At 34.6% G+C, this 19,255-nt stretch overlaps 1 protein-coding gene across 24 annotated transcripts in view; it reads right to left on the bottom strand.

The window, feature by feature from the left end:
• Nucleotides 1-19,255, bottom strand: part of LOC143710812 (adhesion G protein-coupled receptor L3) — a 347,776-nt gene that overhangs the window by 116,628 nt on the left and 211,893 nt on the right. For 16 of the 24 annotated variants that reach the window (XM_077202032.1, XM_077202015.1, XM_077202025.1 and 13 more), the window contains 2 exons: nt 16,898-16,912; nt 7,053-7,853 (listed from right to left, as the gene is read on the bottom strand). In XM_077202032.1, coding sequence (XP_077058147.1) covers nt 7,053-7,853; nt 16,898-16,912 — 816 coding nt within the window. The remainder of the gene's footprint in view (nt 1-7,052; nt 7,854-16,897; nt 16,913-19,255) is intronic. The other 8 variants (XM_077202018.1, XM_077202036.1, XM_077202034.1 and 5 more) reach the window with 1 other exon arrangement.

The following is a 19,255-nucleotide window of genomic DNA, read 5'->3' as shown; positions in this document are numbered from 1 at the left end:
ATTCTGAATCCCAAACGCAGATCTGATGATGATTTCATGATTAGACACCAATTTCATGACCCTGTGCTGACTCTTCGCTGATGCTGATTCGGGATATTTCAAGGTATTTCTATTATTTGATGCTGAATTGGGACAAATCAGTGTGATTTTGTTATCTGATGCTAATTTTGGAAATTCTTATTGCTCATGTTACCTGATACAGTTTTGGGAGAGTTCGTGCTGATTCTTTTATCCTATGCTTTATTGTAAAAAAGATTCAATGCTGATTCTGCTATATTAAGTTGAGTTCAGAGATTTAATGCTGATTGTTAACTGATGCTTATATGGAATATTCCACATTGATTATATAATAGAGAAGCAGTTGTTGTCTGATGGTATTTGAAGATTATATTCCAGATTAAATTCTAGTTTTGCCATTTGAGGCGTCATTTCATTTTGCATTCTAAAGCTGAGTTCCGGATTTGATGATGATTTCATAATTAGACACTGATTTCATGACTCTGTGCTTACTTTGGTATCTGATGCTGATTTTGCAGATTTCAAATTAATTCTATGATATCATGCTAAATTTGGGCAATTCAATGTGATTCTGTATGATGCCCATTTTTGAATATTCATAATATTCATCTGATGCAGATTTTGATGCGCTCATGTGGAGTCTTCTATCTGATGCTGATTCTTCGAGATGCCATGGTGAATCTGTTAATTGATGCTGGATTTGAAAACTGTTTTATTCTCACGACCAATTCGTACAAATTCATATGAGTGAGTACGAGGTGGCTAACTGGTACGAATACGTAAGATCTCACTCGTTATACTGATTTTTGAAGATTACACAGAAACATATGAGACAGGAGTGAACACACATACACAAACAAACACATACACAAGGCCACAGGAGCAGGGCATGACGACAGATGTTGTAAGCACAGTGTTCATCTCTCTCTTGACTGCCTCTATAGAAGAACTAAAGCTGGAGAGGGAACGCGGGGAGGGGGGTGATAAAGTGCGACACACTTGTGCCCGTGAGCCAGGGGATTTTCAACAGTGAGTAATGGAGCTGTGTGCAGTGATAAAACCAGCCTCCAGCCAAATGCTCCCTGAAACCTAAAACATATAGAGGAGCTAAAAATAAACGTACAATACTGTATGACTTAAATAGGCGAGGCGAGATACTGTTCAAGTCATATTTCACCCGAAAATCAACAGAATGTCACGGTTCAGGGTCCTCATTTATAACCTTTGCGTACGCACAAAACAAGCCATGAAAGAGGTGTAGCTACGCAACTTCCGACGCATAAGTTATGATTTATAAAAATCACAAAAATTTGTACACCTGCACGCAAACTCTGACCCATGCATACGAACGTTTTTGAGACGCAGCAGTTTGGCGACTGGGACTGACGGCAAATTATTGATTTTTAATTGATTTATATTTTTAATGGAAACAGATAGACCTTGTTGTGCATTATTTGCACAAAACTATTTTCTTAGACAATCTGCTATTATCATGATAAGCAATTATCTCTGTAGTTAAAACATTAAAACACAGCATGCAACAGGAAAAGTGTTCAAAAGCATTGCATCCAAAACAAATATTTCTATGTATTGAATATAAAAAATGTTGTAACTTGTCAGTAATGATTTCATGTAGTTTAAGTGTTTAACTCCATTAATGAGAATGGCATATTTAATCGAAATGTTTATATCAGAAGTAAAACATAGTTTAAATCATTATTTTATTTATTTAAACTGTTATTGTAAACATGCACTGTATTTATGATTCAGACTCATAATGAAGATTTAGGGTTTTACTTCATCTGCCGTTAGATAGTCTATATATGCTTCAGTTTCACTAAACAGCCCAACGAGCTCGCCGGCGCGGACATTTAAGAAGGGATGGATACATACTATGTACTCAATTTAGTGTATGAAATGGCAAATGTAGATTATATAATTGAATTATCATTTTCATTTTGCACCAAACGTTGCACAAATGTAATTTTACATTTTGAATATAAAATGTATATTCAACATATTGCATTTTACATATTGCATTGTCATTTTGCATAGTACATTTCAAATTGAATATTGCTACCCATATAATTTGCTTCAAGTGATAGGCTTGGTGAGTGAAATTATATTACAATTATCTTTCTATATATGTATAATTTTCTTTAGAGTTTCTGTCTAAAAGTGACCAAAAAGTCATTTAACTGCAGCTCACAATCGGTGTCGCCAAACTGCTCCATCTCCAAAACATTCGTACGCATGGGTCAGTTGGCGTGCAGGTGCGCAAATATTCCGTAAAGTTATTTTATTAACCACAACTTATGCGTCGGAAGTGGAGTACGCCTCTCTCAGGGCCTGTTTTGTGCGTATACGCAACGGTTATAAACGAGGCCTCATGTCTGTATTATCCCTTCTGTTGTCTCCTGTCGTGTCATTCAGATTTGGGAGTGACTGACTCATACAGTAGCCATAGCAACTGATCAGATGATAAGGTTAATCAAGCCAGTTCTCACCTGTTGATGATTTGGTTACCCTATATATACCTCAGTGTATGCGTCTTTCCCTGTCAGATCGTTGTTCTTGTCTGACCGTGTTGTTTTTCTCATCTAGAATTTGTATTCTTTCTTCCCTTTCCTTCGTGATTCGATTCATTCCACGTTGGATTTCCAGTCATTCACTACCTGCCTGGATTATACAGATTGGACTGTCTGACTGATTCTCCCTGCTCAAATTCATCAGTCATTTGGAAATTTCTACATCCTCCAGGCCTTTGTGCATTATTTCTCAGTGGACTAAATAACTATTTTATTGCACTGTGCGTTTGGGTTCTGTCTGTTTCCGGGTATGACACAGAAGCTTTTTCAGGACCATTAAAATTGTCTGCATTGTGACATTATTTTCAAAACATTTAAGCACATTTCCACCAAAATTTTCATAACCACAATGTATCAGTTTTTTTTTCTCAATGATGATTCTCATGACTGTAATTCAGTTTTTAACAACAGCTTTCATTATTTCATAAAAAAAATAAACATTTATTTATAGGCCCTTTACTAAATGGCACACTTCACTTCTGGTCCTGTGATGATCCTGAAGGTGACTGATTCTTTTCTGGCTGCTATGTGCCCGCATTGAGACTGAGCATTTTCCATGTTTGTGAGATCTGTTTATCAGTCTGTGCATTGCTGGCGGACATTTTTTCAGTGACTCTTTCTTTACTGTATCGTGTTTTACTGTTTGAGCTACATGAATGCTTTATACTGTAAGTGAGTCATTGAATTGTTTACTCAGCCAGTTCCATTTAAAGTTGGCATGGAAAGGTGGTTGAGATAGACTTTTCTTCCTATTGTGGCGTATTCGAGTGAAACAGCTTCTTGAACAAGACAAAATGTAGGATAGGATTTAATTTTGTCCATGGGGAAGTGGTTGGGTGGTTGTGGTTTGCTATTGGTTAATCTCATGTCACTAACTGTGAGTGGAAGTTATATTCTTTAAATATTACAAGGCACATTATTTTAAAAATTATGTGCACAAATAAATAATTTACATCAATCATTTATATCGCATACTGCAATATTCCATTAAAAAAATAGGAATTGTCCATTTTGATTTTTATAGTCATTTTAACACGGATTTGTTTAAGAAATGAAATACAGGAATGTAGCTCAGAGATGCAATTTTTGATCCTTGTTTGCAACTATTTTCACTGCAGCACTTAGTCAAAAATGTTAACTTTTTGTTTAATGTTGTTCTACAGCAATATTACGATTGCAAGTGTGTTGTTCTGAATAGCAGCATTGCTGGAATTCGGCCACAGGTATTTATAGCTGTGCTGATATTCAGAACAACAACACTGTTGCTTGTGTCATTTTGATTAATTATGTCACTAAGGCTAAAACCTTAAATATCTTATACCTAAAAACCTTATAAAGAAATGCATCTTATAATTCAATTTCTGGAACATATTTGCATCTATGCATACAGTATGTTCACTAGGTCTTGAAACAGTAATATTTAACAGAAGCACATCAGAAGAGTCACCTTCAGATGAAGGTTCAAGGTTAATTCCAGGAGAATCATGCTGCAGGTTTTGTGTCTTCAGAGAAGAGAGTGCACACACACACACACACACACACACACACACACACACACACACACACACACACACACACACACACACACACACACACACACACACACACACACACACACACACACACACACACACACTGCTGCTCCCTCTACATGTTTAAATTGAGAAAGTTGTAAGTGTCTGACTGCTTGTAAGAGCGTCTCATATCACACAATCATTTAATAAGATCAACACAAGCCTTCCACGGTGAAACACACACCACAGCCACACACACAACATAATCTATGCAAGGGTTCAAATGCACTGCAAGCATGTCTGTGCCATTCAACTGAATGTGTTATTATTCAAAAGTAAACAGTTTCTAACCTTGGTAAGCAAGAATAAAGCAATGAAAGCTTATTTCCACCATCGAATAAAAAATAAATATGGTAATTGCAACTTTTTATCTCACAATTCTGATTTATCCCCCTCAATTTTGAGTCTCTATCTCAGAATTCTGTAGCCTATATTTCACAATTTTAAGGGGACAAAAAGGCAAAATTGCAAGGTATAATCTCTCAATCATGAAAAAAAAAGCAATTCAATAAAATCATTTTTTTTCAAAATTGTGAGCTATAAACAGATATGTAAGAAAAAAATTCTTTTTTTTAAATTGGGAGTGTATAAACTCACAATTAAACTCACAAATGTGGGTTATGAAGTCCAAATTGTGAGATATAAACTTTTTTATATATATTTTTATAGCAATTACCTTTTTTTATTTATTTGTATTACTCCATGGTAGAACAAAGCTTCCATATCAAACTGTTGCTCTACAGAAAACTGACAGTAGAAGATGACAGTTCACCACTAAAGGCAATGACAACTAATTTAGATTTTAATACTACTGATGAATTATGTACAATATAATCTATATGCTGTCTAATATTATAAAAATATCAAGTAGCACGTGTAAAGGTATGATAAAACAAGGACGTGAAGACAATCTCATTCTGAAAGCAGTCAGTAAAGAGCAGAAGCTTGAGTGATGACGGTTCATGACAGGCTAAGAGTGTAAATGTGATGTGGCCGCAGCAGCTTCCTCACTGTCAAAAACACTTTCATTCAACTGTGTCCAATATTTTGGCATACAGATCAAATGCAACAAGGACATAAAATTCAATACATGCCCTCCAAACCTCTGCTGTCGTCAGGGAAACATAATTGTGACTTTGACCATGTCTTGTCTGTCACTTAAAATGAAGGCTTTCATTAAGAAAATAATCTTCTTGTTAGAGATTACTGGCTAAGACAATATCACTACTACTATTTCTCACAATAAATGCTGTTCCTATATATATATATATATATATATATATATATATATATATATATATATATATATATATATAATTATGTATATAAAATATTTTTAGAACATTATAAAATGTCTTCATTGTCACTTTTGATCAATTTAATGCTTTCTTGCTCAATAAAAGTATTTATTTTTCAACCCCTTTTTTTCACTGACCCCAAACTTAATTTAAAAACTTCATTTGATTTTAAAACTCTAAAATATTTGTAAAATAAAAAAAAATAAAAAAATGTGGTGGCAATTAAGATACTTTGGCTGAAAAGGAGGGTGACAAAAAAAAAAAGAAGAAGGGTGGAATGCAATTAGAATTGTAAGCAATTTGACTTGTTTTCCTTTAGTGACGACCTAATGCATCTTCTGCATATTACTGTGGAGAAGTCAATGTGTTTCCCACGGTCTTAGTGAAGACGTTTTTTGAAAGTTTTCTTTTTTTTTTTAAAAAAAAAGCTTTTAATTAAATGGCGAAAGGAATGTCATACATTGAGTACCATTCGCTCTGTAATCACCGCAAGCCCAGGCGACTACATTCTGACTTTCAGTAAGAAGCCATGAACTTCCCCTCCACTAACTTCACTAGATGCTTTCCAATTAAAGAGGACATTCCAAACTTTCTGGTCTAACCAATTCCTCAAGCAAACACCATTGAAGCTTATTCTTTCTGTGTGCCGCCCACAGACACTAAACAACTCATTTAACTAAATCAAACGCAATGTTTCCAACTGTAGCCCTTAAAATGGTTCACTAACATGTCAGTGAGGAGTGAATCTCATGAAAACATGTCCTATTTTTCACCCTAAAATCAAAAGAAATTAAGTATCATATTTTGCATAAGGAAAATAATTGCATTTATTGTTTTGCATTGTGACATCATGCTACATTTAAACTATATGAGTACATTCCCAAAGATGTTGATCCTATGATAAAATTATTGTAATATAGTTACATTTTAATTTAAATACAGTATAAATTAAGAAAGTAACAACAAATAATATGACGTACTGAATAAATATTTTACAATTTACTTTATATCTACTCTAGATTTGAACAAATATGTAAAAATGTAATTCCTTCTCATTAGTTTTTAAGTTTTTACATAATGGAAATGAAATGTCACAATGCAAAACAATCTTTGTCCTAAAAATAGGCTTAATTTCCTTTAAAGGCCCCATTAAAACACTGATGAGTGCAGTGTTTTTCTCCTGCTCTGGCACATTTCCTGTAGAAACAGAAAGTTGGGGCAGAACATATACATGTATGAAAGGGTTTTATTCCTTTATATACATGGAAGGGTTTTATAACATTTTGTTCACATTAAAGCTGTGAGGACCATGAATTTGTCAACTTCTAGGAGTACGCTAGCAAGTTGAACATAATAATTGAACTACAAGCCACAACACGGGCCCAGATCCGGCCCACATCTGAGCCGTGTGGAATCCATGTGTGCCGGATCTCGGCCGACACTATTTTGCTGTCTGGGACATTGATTCCATATGGTCTTTCTGGTTATTTTATTTTTATTTTTTTACAATTCATTCCTAGAAAAAGAGTTTCAAAATAAATTACAAAAATTCATGCAAACGTTCCAGCTCTTACCTAGCCTGTTGTCCAGTACTCCAAAATCCAGGGAATATTTGACCACGTGGTAGTTATTCCACACATAAAGCAGATTATCTCTGGGATTATAATCCACAGCGGCGATGTACTGGTACGAGTTTGGGAAAAAGATGTCCAGATAGCCATCTTTGCTCAGCTCTGTGTTGTAGATGTAGTCGATTTTATTCCCAGTGGATTCGCTATCGTCGTCTTCATAGACGCTCTTGACCACGTACAAGATTCCACAGATCATGAAAGCGTTGGAAGCGGAGCGTTTGTCGTAGGCCGTATCCCATGTTCCCTCCACCCGCAGAGTGTACGGGTTCAGCTGGCTGATCACAATCCGTCCGTTGTTCTGTTCCGTGGCATAAATCACCCAAAGTCCGTTCTCATCCACTGCCAAATCGATATCCGACTTGCCGCCCCAACGGTATGGAGACGTATCGTGGTAGTTTGCGCTGGCAATGATGGCCTCGCCGCTCTTGATGCGAGTGCGCAGATCAAACTTGACGATATTCCGCGTGCGCTCCTTGTTGAAGAACAGCGCACCGTCGTAGACGACAAACCCGGTGCCGTCCACCCGATGGGGAAGTTTGTAGGTGGTCGTGGGTCGGCCTGCAACGAAGTCCTCTTTGCTGGAGTATTCGGTCAGTGTGTCTGTGCGATACGGCGTCCAGGGCATGTAATAGATCTTATCCGAGGCCTGAAGTGGGTCTTTACACCAAGCTCCCGACTGGTGGTCCGATTCAAACAGATGCTCGCTCTGATAAACGCCACGCAAGAGCCCTGGGCACAAGAAAACTATAAACAAACAGAGAGAGAAAGACAAGTGAGCGTGGGTTTGAACGCATCAAGCCTCTTCACTTCATGACCATTTTCATTTATCTGGATGGATAAGATGGATAACATCACACTGACATGTACACAATGGCATGATAAGTTAGAAATGTGTTGTTAAGTAGACACATTTGGGCTGCTTTCAATGATCCATTACATTATATAAAAGGAACCCGATAAACAGATTATGCCAAGTTACGAGAATGACAATCCTTCACAGTTCTTAAGCATAAACGCAGCTCTCATAAACCGCCGATACTCTCTTGTATTTCTGCTCGACAAGATTGTGCCATATCACTTTCACTAGATAATGACTGGTACTCTCACAGTGTGACACATTACATCTGCTACATTGTATTATTTGATCTTATTCTAGCCAAGAAACTTTAAGATGTTTGACTGACTGTCTAATGTTAAAATAACAATTATGGGTTATAGACTTTCAAGAGAGCAGTATCATAGTTGTTGCTATTTGAATTTGAATTTGTAACATGCTTTTTAGTTAAATTTAGATTCTGCTAATATATCCCAGGGGTTGATTTTTAGTAAAACGATAAAAATCACGCTAAAACGGTCTTACAAATGTATTTTATGTAAATTTTATTGCTTTGCCCTTTTAATTTTTAAATGCTAAACTATAGCCTATATATATATATTTTTTAAAATACCATAAGTATACAATAAATGTGTCAATAAATAATACATATTAATAAAAAGAGTAAAATATTCAATTTCAATATTTATTGGTTGGAGATAATTCATAATTTATTCTCTAATAAAGCTTTATCTTTTTTTAACCAAATTATGCAAGAAGGGTGAGAATATATTTTAAATACAAAGTATAACATATGAACTAAATTGTGTAAAATAAACCATTGAAATATGTAAAATGTTCTATGAGAAGATAACGTATTATAATTAAAATTAAACATATAACAATTATTTAAAATTGTAAAAAAAAAAAATCTGTTTTTACTGTATTTCTGATCAAGTAAAGGGAGCCTTGGCTAGCAGATACGACTTCTTTCTATATACAATGCAAACTTTAAGTAATAATTGCAAGTAATGAATGAAAAGCTGTTGTATGAAGACTTGCAATACAGCCTCATATTGACGATATTTTGTGATATTTTATGTTTTTTTTCTGTTATTTTTTAAGCTTGCCACCCTTAATGACTATACACTCTAAAAAAAATGGTTGTTTCAACTAAAATAAATGAGTGTTCGTGCTGCCTTAAAATTTTAAATTAAATCAACTCAAAGATCCAAGTTGTCAGTTAGTACAGATTTCAATTTGACTAAACTTAACATTTTAAGGGAGCACAAACATTTTTTAAGTTGAAAATGTTTTTTTTGTTTTTTTACAGTGTATTAGAGCTGTGTGATCATTCTTCATAATTTCTTCTTTTTGTTCCACAGGATGCAAGAAATTCATTTTTGAATGATTTTCCTTTCTTGGTGAACTAGTAAAAACTAGAAAGTTTCTTTCCCTTACCATTTTTTTTCTTTTAACGTTGTCTAACGAAAATGATACCCATTCACACAGACCCATGGAAACTATTAAAAGTGCTGTTTTCTGCATGCCAAACCATACTTGTCAATGTCACTTTGTTTCACAAACTCGATTTTTGTAGTTTACATGACGATGATGAACTTACACCTTGAAACCTGTTTTCAAAAGTTTGCATTTTCAGGCCCCCAAAACACCATTGTCCTGTTAATAAACAGCCAAAATGCATAAGACGATTTCCGTTTTTAGTTAAAAATGGTGTTGTGTAAACGGTCCCTTGCTCCTGGAGGTCCACTATCCCAGAGAGTTTAATTGTAGATCTAATTAAACACACCTGACGCAGCTAATCAAGGTCTTCAGGGTTACTAGAATCTTCCAGACAGGTGTGCCGGAGCAGGTTGGCCCCTAAACTCTCTCCCTCAAGCAGCAGGATTGTGCCCAAGCAGAAAGATTTCATTTAAACTAGAAGTTGGCATTTCAAATTTTGATAAATAAGAGCGAGCTCATTAATGACAGCTGGTCAAAGGGGCCAGAGGCCACTGAGACATAATAATGAGCTTATTCTTATTACAATCTGAACGGATTCCATCCCGATGCTAAGATATTGTCAATTTGTGTCATCTTGATTTATTGCGTCTGCGTGCACAAAACTAATAATAAGAGTATTTTCCTCCATTTGGGTCCGCTCTAACCAGCCATGCAGCATCAGAACAGAAATATTGTGTTTCTTTCCAGGGCTTTAGCCCTGGAGAAATTGATTAAAACCAAGGCCTGACTGCGGCAATCCATACACTTAACCAGATTAGGTTAGAAATATATAAACTCATTCCAATTAATTTCCTGCGAGGGGTCAAATCTGTTGATACCAAAGACAGTGTAATCTACAGAGACAGCGGTAACTGAGCCGCAGGTTCAGGCCGTGTGCGTCTGTGATTGCATTACTAAATCTATGATATTTACGATAGCAGAAAAGCTCAGAACGGTCAATAAATTAAAGCTAAACTGCGCTCTGCCTAAAGCTGGAAGCTCTCGGCATGTGTGGGTGTTTCTACGACTGGGCACTTTCATGTCCCAGGGGTTGATTTTTATGAAAACAATAAAAATGACTTGTTAAATGTTTTACCTTTAGTTTTCATTGTTTTACTTCAAATGCCTTTCATGCAGATTTTATTGCTTCACCTTTACTTTCAAAGCTAAACTACGAAAATTCATCATGAAAAAATAATACATGTGTGAGTAAAAAAAGACATAGTAAAGTAATAAACCTTTTCAATATTTATAGCATGAAGATAATAAATATTTGATTATAATTATAAACATAATTTATTCCCTTTATAAAGTTTATATAAAGTTTCTTTTTAAATTTTTTATACCAAATTATGCAAGCAGAGTGAACATGTAATTAAAATATATAAGATTTAAACAAAACCGAGAACCTGTGTAATATTTATTGAATGAAAATGATTTGTGAAGATAATTTATAATTTCTTGTAATTATTATAATAATTTATTCCCTGATAAAGCTTTATCTAAAGTTGCTTAGTATATAGTTTTACCAAAATATCCAAAAAGAGTGAAAATATAATTAAAAAGGTAATATAACATTTAATGTATAAACTTATAATTTATTCTCTAATAAATCTTTATTTAAAATTAGCCTACTTCTTAAATGTTTTGTCAAATTATGCAATAAGATTGAAAATATATTTAAAAATATAATAAATTGAGTAAAATAAACCATTTCTTTCCAACATTTATGGTGTGAAAATTATTTGTGTGCAGAGAAGTCATAATTAATTATTTTTAATTATTATTATTATAAACATTAATTCCCAACTAAAGCTTTATCTAAAGTAAGCTATTACCTTTTTTAACCAAATTATGCAAGAAAAGTGCAAATATACTTAAGTACAGTAAGTAACTTTTTTTGTGTTAAGAATTTTATTTCCCAAACGTCTAAAGGGCCAAAATTGGCCATAGTTGAGGAAACCTAATTTTGTTCCTTGTTATTGTGAAAAATAAACCTTCGTTTGCGTCTGTGATTGAGTCCATCAGCTCCACTAAGAAGTCTGAGCATCTCTGAGCGAGAAAATGATACAGCGCTGAGCGCTTACACGGGTATTATAAAGGTTAATGAAGTGGGTCGTTCAGCTCTAGCGTCAGCCCCATTATAAGGCTGCTAAAACCTGTATCGTATCTGAAACCTACCACACATGCAACACAACAAACCGTGCAGCACTGAAAAACACACACACAACTCTCTGATTGTCCATCTAGAGGATTACAGTGATATACAGTGAACGGCTATATCAGAAAACAAGTGCTCTAGTCCAGCCCGATCTCACGGCAATTCGTACGAATTTTACGAGGTGGCTTATTCGTACGAATTCATATGACCTCACTCGTACGAATTAGTACGATTTGTGTTAAATCGTACATATTTTACGAGTTGGCCAATTCGTATGAATTTGTACGAATGACCTACCCCTGACCCCGCCCCTAAACTTACCCATCATGTGGGTTTAGACAAATCGTACAAATTCGTACGAGTGAGGTCGTACAAATTCATACGAATTAGCCACTTTTTAATCACTCGTACAAATTCGTACGAATTGCTCGTGAGATAGCGCTGTACCTTAAACCTGGATTTAAAGTGAAGCCCCACGGTTATCAACATCACATCACTCTATTGATGCTGACCAGAGTTTTAAGTAGACAGATTTAAGTTTTTCTAGAAAGTGTAAAAGCGACAGACGCTGCTCCAGATGGGCTGCAGGAGCGCAAGACCTAGGATTCTGAATGGGTGAAGAACAGGTTGTCAAGGAATAGTTCAGCCAAAAATAAACAGTCCGTTTGAATTAACTCACTGAAAATGTCTTTTTAAAACTGCAGGGTCTTTATTAATCAGTGGAACGCTTAAAGAGATGTTTTTTACAGAATGTTCACACTTCTTTTTTTCATATTATGGAATGAAACATAGTAGTATTTGCACAATTGGTTAACAAGTCTATTAGGTCTGAAACGACTGGATCAAAATATATCAGTATTTGTGTCTTATTGTCATATTTTCCCGCTAAATGTTAGAAAATTCTTAAATGAACTTTGTAAAACTGCAAGATTCTAAGACATGTCTTCAGAAAATATATCTTGAATCCAATTAATTTTCTCATAATAATTTGTTTTTAGTTTAAACCATTACAGCAGAGAGGTAAGACAAATAAATTATTACAAATTATATTAAACAAAAACAAGTTTAAAATTGAATTTCTTGTGAAATTTTAGTAAATACTTCAGTGAATTTATCTTGTTTAAATTATTTTTAGATTTTTTATTTTTCATAATATAATTTATTATTTATATTTATTGTTTAGGTCTGTCAGTCTTGCAAAACAAAATCTTAAACAATGAATTTTTTGCCATTTGTTTTTCAGCAAATTAACATTAACTTTACAAAATTTTGCAAGATGTACTTTGAATTAAGTTTTTTTCTTTCCCCATTGTAATTGTTTTTTGATTGATGTAAAAAAAATGACAGTGAGGCAAGATAGATAAAGGAATTTAAAATACATTCTCTGAAAACAAGTTTTAATATCTTGAAATCTTGCTTTAGTAAGTTTATCTTGTTTTAATGATGTTTAGATACATCTGTCAGATTATTTTTTTATGATTTCTACTTATTAGTCTTTTAGGTCTGCAACTACTGCAAAAAAAGTATATAATATATATTCATAAGTATTTTTGTCATATTTTTCCAGCAAACATTCCATAATAACGTTTCTTCCCCCACTGCATTTATTGTTTATAAAAACAAGCTTTAGTATATTGTGGAAATTTGCATAACTAAATGTATCTTTAAATGTACGTATCTATTTAAATTTGTACTTTTTCTATATTATTATTATTATTATTATTTTTATTTTTTTTGTAGTTTGCAGCTTTGGACATGCCAGAAACAACAGAGACTGTTGAAACTGCATGGCATATTGAAGTAAACACTGACCATCTAGTTGACTGCCTTACTGGATGACTAGTCACTAACAAACGAGTAACCACGCAAGCCCCAATTCACAGTGGCCTTATCAGTAAAGCTTAAAAAATTACAAAGTATGACGGCTATGTCTTCTGAAGTCAAACGACAGCTTCGAGTGAAATTTAAGTCGGCAGTAACTGGTGAGACACTTAAATATCAGTTTGTTACTTATGCTAAGCTTCTGTTTGGCTTGTGTACAATAATGTGTACAATTCATATGGACCCCTTGTATGATGTTTTGTTGTTTTTGGAGCTGGATAACCCTCAGTGCTTGCATTTTATGGGAAAGTACAATATGCATATTCTGCAAAAATGAGTTTCACGGAAGAAAAATCATTTGGGGAGTAAAAAGAGGCTTTATTATTTGGTGAACTATTGCTTTTAATATGAATACAGGTAGAGTAGGCTAGAGGAAAACATCAGAAAGAGATGAGGAGGAAGAGAAGAAGAAAGGAGGTGTAGGACAAGAGGAACATACACCATCAACCGAGTCGCTCAGTGTTTTAATGCTCATCTCTGCTGCTCATCTCTCGTCTCCACGTCATGTCAATCTATCCTGAACCTCTGATCTCAGACCAGCCGCCCATTACAGTCCCTGACCTAATGAACTATACAGCATCGATAGCCAACTATGGTCACAAGTCCTGTCGTTATCAACAGTTCAACGAATCAGTGTTTCCCGAAACCATAGTTCCAATGAACATTCGCAAACACCATCGCAAAGTTGTGTGGTTGGAACGACAGCTCTCGACCGGTGGTTACAAGCATAGTTTTTTGTTTGCATGACATGTGGTATTAATAAATCTTTATCTTGAGCAAAATAAGCAAGCTGACACTCAGTATAATCTATTTCTTTTATTTAGAATATATACATTGTCATGTACCGTACGTCTTTTAGTTTGTCAAGAGATTTAAAGCGCCGTTTTTGAAGAGTGTGCATGTGCATACGTGTTCTAGTACGTAAAAAAGAATCTGTGAACAAAGCAAAACATTTGAGAAAAAAATGAGAATTAGTCCTCAGATGCCATGTCCGTCGTTTATTGCAAAAAACGCAGCGCTGTTTAGATGCATCATATTAGATACATTTGAGTGTGATGAAAGTTGTTATAATGCTACTCTGTACGTCCGATTGGCGGCTGCAATATGAGACACTTGTTAATATACATATAAATATGGTACTCGCGGTAAATCAAGAAAATGAGATTTAAACAAAAAGATTAACTGTGTTGAGCTGTATAACAACGATTATTTTTCTGTCGATGAATGTATCCAAACAGTTGCTCACGTCTGTAATAAAATACATAATATAATAAAGTGTCTTTGGTATTTCCATGGTTTCTACAGAATAAAAAGGAAATCGAGGGTAACGAGGGTATGATGTCATTGACAGGCGACGCAAGGGACCGTGTCCTGGTTAAAACTGCTTATTTCTCTGGATTTAAACATTCTTAGAAACATTTGGGATAATGTAAGTACACAAATCAACAAAATATATAACATTGTTCTAGTGGTTTTTGGATATTTTGATCTAAAAATCTTACATAGTGTGCCTTTAATGTGAATGATTTCTTTAGAAAAAAGTTTTTATTTTTATTTTGGCACTTGATTTTGAGTCCTGAAGCAGAACCAGTTGTGAAACACTGAATCAGACCAAATGCAAAACTGCCTGAGATCTACACATCTGGAAACCTGTAAGTGTGTGTGTGTGTGTGTGTGTGTGTGTGTGTGTGTGTGTGTGTGTGTGTGTGTGTGCGTGCGTGCGTGCGTGCGTGCGTGCGTGCGTGTGTGTGTGTGTGTGAGAGAGAGAGAGAGATAGCAGTTCTTATGTTCTGTTTCTAATCTGATGGTGTCACCCTGAAGGTTAGCAGCACTATCATCATAATGATGTCATTTAAAAAGCTGACAGCTCATTGGCTGGGTTATTGATTGGGCTTCACTGGATGTTTTAAATGGGAATTAGATTATGAATATCATTACTGTTAAAGTGCTAACGGGGGTTTGCGAGCACTTAGCCAATACACTGATGCTATAAGATCTAATTACCTGGCAGATGAAAAAGGATACATAATATGTATAGGCCTGAACAGACAAACTCAACGTACGCGTGAAGCCTGTTTGAATGCCGAGGCAAATTCAACAACAAATGCTGCCGTATTTGAAGCTAAATTATACGTTTTGTCATAGATTCAGGATGACACTAATCAAGAATTAAAAGCATTTAAACATGCATGTTTTTTAAGAAATTCTCTGTCTTGCATTATTGCATAATCAGCAAACCTGCATATCAGTGAGTGTGCTTTGATGCGCAATCTTAATGTGATTACGATTAAGGTTTACAAAATGGACATAAAGGTCACAACTTGTTTAAACAAAAATGTATTGATTGTTCTCTGCTTGTAAACAAAATTATCATTTCAAACTACTTTTCTTGTGTTTTCTCTTTTTTACCTGATTGAACTGTTTTTATCTTTATCGGTATTTTTATACTGAGTATAAACATCAATGTTTTGTTGTGCAGCACTTTTCAAAACAGTATATACGTCTTTTTTTTTAGCTTTTCCAGTAATAATACTTTTTTTCAATGGATTTCGCACATTATCGCGATCTGAAGCAATAATGAAACCTCTCTCTCTCTCAAGTCACATTGAGAAGTCGGATTCATTTTAATATTAATGAATCAGTTCCCTTGGACTGTTCATTTAAATTGCTTTTAAATGGTTTTAAAAACGAGTCATCTCTAGTATCCCCGGAGGTCCCTTGAAAGCATTTTATGATTTTTTTTTAGCTAAATAAATATTTAATGAAATAAACTTGCTGATCATTTCTAATTTCTATTCAGTTATGTATATTAGGGTGTTAGTTTGTTTTATTACTATTTACTATCATTTCAAGTGTTAGCTCATTTGCATGTGTTTGCAGGGTTGATGCTGTCTGCCTAATTGAGTTTGTGCATGCCTGATAAATGCAGCTTTGAATTTTTTCATTATTTGTTTGTATATAGATATAATTGCTAGTGCAAACAAAACAAACAAACAAATTAAAAAAAATCTCTTCTTTAAAAACACAAACATTAATTCATGGCATCAGGTTGCACTAATTTTCATCCAATAAAATGCTTTGTAAAATATGAATGTCACATGATGACACAAGGTTGTTGTTTTTTTTCTATGTTTTCAGCAGCACCAGAAGAAGAGCATTATAACACACATGAACTGACTTTACGAGAAAACATGAGCCCATCAAAGCACCATCTCCGCCACATACATAACATTTCCTCCAATAACATATAATATTACCAAACACACAGTGTGTTTGACTTTTAAATATCACTGTAACTTAGAGCCAGTGTCAAAAATAATCTCTCTAGTAATGAATAAATGTATGATGGTTTACTTGAGAAAATGTTAAACATGTTGCGATGGAACCGACATAGAGATGCTATACGGGGTGAAAGAAACACGTCTTTACCTTTCTGTTCCACCTCTATTTTTAGGCATGGAGGAGAAAAAACAGAGACAAAGAGAGAATATCAGAGCAATAAAATAATGATTAGACTTTTTCTTCTTTTCCAGAACAACCTGAGGATAAAAGAAACCATAAGCATCCGTTCTTGTGTTACAATGGTGCAAACTGTGTGATTTTTGCTTGTCCTTTATGATTGTTGCTTGTCACATTGTGTGACATCAGACTGTCAGACTCTATGATACACATCTTTGTCACGATTGACAGTGTCAGACTCAAGCAAGATTCCCAAAATTTGCCTCAGATTTTTCTCAGGATTCGTATAGTGTGCAAACGACTAAACACAAAAATCATTCAGCAGAGTCCTGTGGAGAAACAGAAAAACTCAGTTTATAGTGTGTGTGTGTGTGTGTGTGTGTGTGTGTGTGTGTGTGTGTGTGTGTGTGTGTGTGTGTGTGTGTGTGTGTGTGTGTGTGTGTGTGTGTGTGTGTGTGTGTGTGTGTGTGTGTGTGTGTGTGTGTGTGTGTGTGGAAGGAGTACTCTAAATGAATAAAACAGTGAGTTATAAAAGAGAATTCAGCAATGAATTCAAACAGTGAGACACACACTGACATGTCACATCATTAATCACATAAATCTGTTTATGAAACAACATTCATACAGTAATTTGTTAATGTGTATGTGAGGTTTACTTAACTAAAGTTTAAGGACAAACAACAACTTAGAAGAGAAATCTCACAAAACCTCTGTGTTTGTATTTCAAATAAATGCTTATCTTTTAAACCTTCAGTTCATCAAAGAATCCTGAATGTATCAGTGTATCAGTATCAGTTTCCACACAACGAAGCAGCACAACTGTTTTCAGCATTAATAAAAATAAGAAATGTTTGTTGAGCAGCAATTAGGATAATATTAGGATGATTTCTGAAGGATCATGTGACACTGACGACTGAAAATTCAGTATGTATCACAGGGGATAAAATACATTAATACTATATTCAAATATAAAACAGTTATTTTAAATTGTAATTACACAAAATACAGTTAATATACAAATAATGAGTTATAAAAATAAAAACATTGTTCAGTATGTTTTGGTTTATGAGGACACGGGAAGGACAGAGGAAAGACAACCACCTTAACGTTGTAATCACATATGCCAGATCTCTCACACACACACACACACACACACACACACACACACACACACACACACACACACACACACACACACACACACACACACACACACACACACACACACACACACACACACACACACACACTAGCTAAACGTGTGTTTATGTGCAAGTATGCATGATCTGTTCTAATACTTTATTTTGATAAAACAGGATTAACCAGATTACCATCCAAACAGTAAAAAAAGAAAAAAAAAGCCAGCTAGAGAGAACTCTTTTATAAATCCTTATGAGCGGCCTTGTTGTCCACATTGGTAGCCACCTTTTAATGGTTTCCATAAGAACCCTAGCATTCTTGACTCAATTTGAATGGAAATTATTGTATAATAGTTTCATGTTTAATGGGTTATTTTATTTGTTTCTGTTTAACGAGCTGTTTATTTCAGAACATTTATTTTAAAGTCCCCCTGTGGTGAAAATCAAGTTTTTAATGTTGTTTATGTGTCTATGCAGTGTTTTTAATATGCTTTAAGAAAAGTCATGTGCAAATTCAAACATCAACATGATTGCTGAGTATTTTCTCCTTAAAACTGCAGTGAAAGAAAAACGGTTTGAAATCACAAACTACCTTGTAAAAACGTCACAAGGGGGGCGGGCTTTAGCACATCATTAACTATGACAGCTCGGAACAGTGGAGTATCAAGAGAAGCCAGGTTATCCTGGAATATTTTTTCTGTTGATATGAAAAATTGGGTACTTTTAGCAATATAGTAGTGGGTGAATTATGTATATGATGTATATTATGATGGACTATATGCCTGACGTTCTATGATGTTCAAAGCATTTCTAAGGATGCTGATGTTTAAAAGGTAGACTGAAATGATGAACAGGAACATGGTTTGTGTAACATTAGCAACACATTATTAGCTGTTTGATAACATATTCAAGCAAAATGCTTATCATATTAATTACCGTTATGTGTCCGACGTTGTAAAGAGCGATACCCTTGTACAGCGTTTATTAGAGTTGACTGAGTAAATCTCCGAGCAGCTGTGTGTGTGAGACTGGAGGTGGGGCTAATTAGCATATCCATAGATCTGCGTATACTAAATGAAGCAAGGGTGTTATTATGAATCAATCTGAAAGAAAAAAAAACATTTAAATATGTAATTTTGGTGATCAAAGATGAGATTTATGGGATACAATTATTGACTACAGGGAAACT

This window comes from Siphateles boraxobius, unplaced genomic scaffold (assembly GCF_051911475.1).
Source record: "Siphateles boraxobius isolate OS27281-9 unplaced genomic scaffold, OSU_SipBor_1 48, whole genome shotgun sequence".
Classification (NCBI taxonomy): Eukaryota; Metazoa; Chordata; class Actinopteri; order Cypriniformes; family Leuciscidae; genus Siphateles; species Siphateles boraxobius.
Note: the sequence above shows the minus strand (reverse complement) of the source record. Positions and strands in the feature narration are given on the sequence as shown.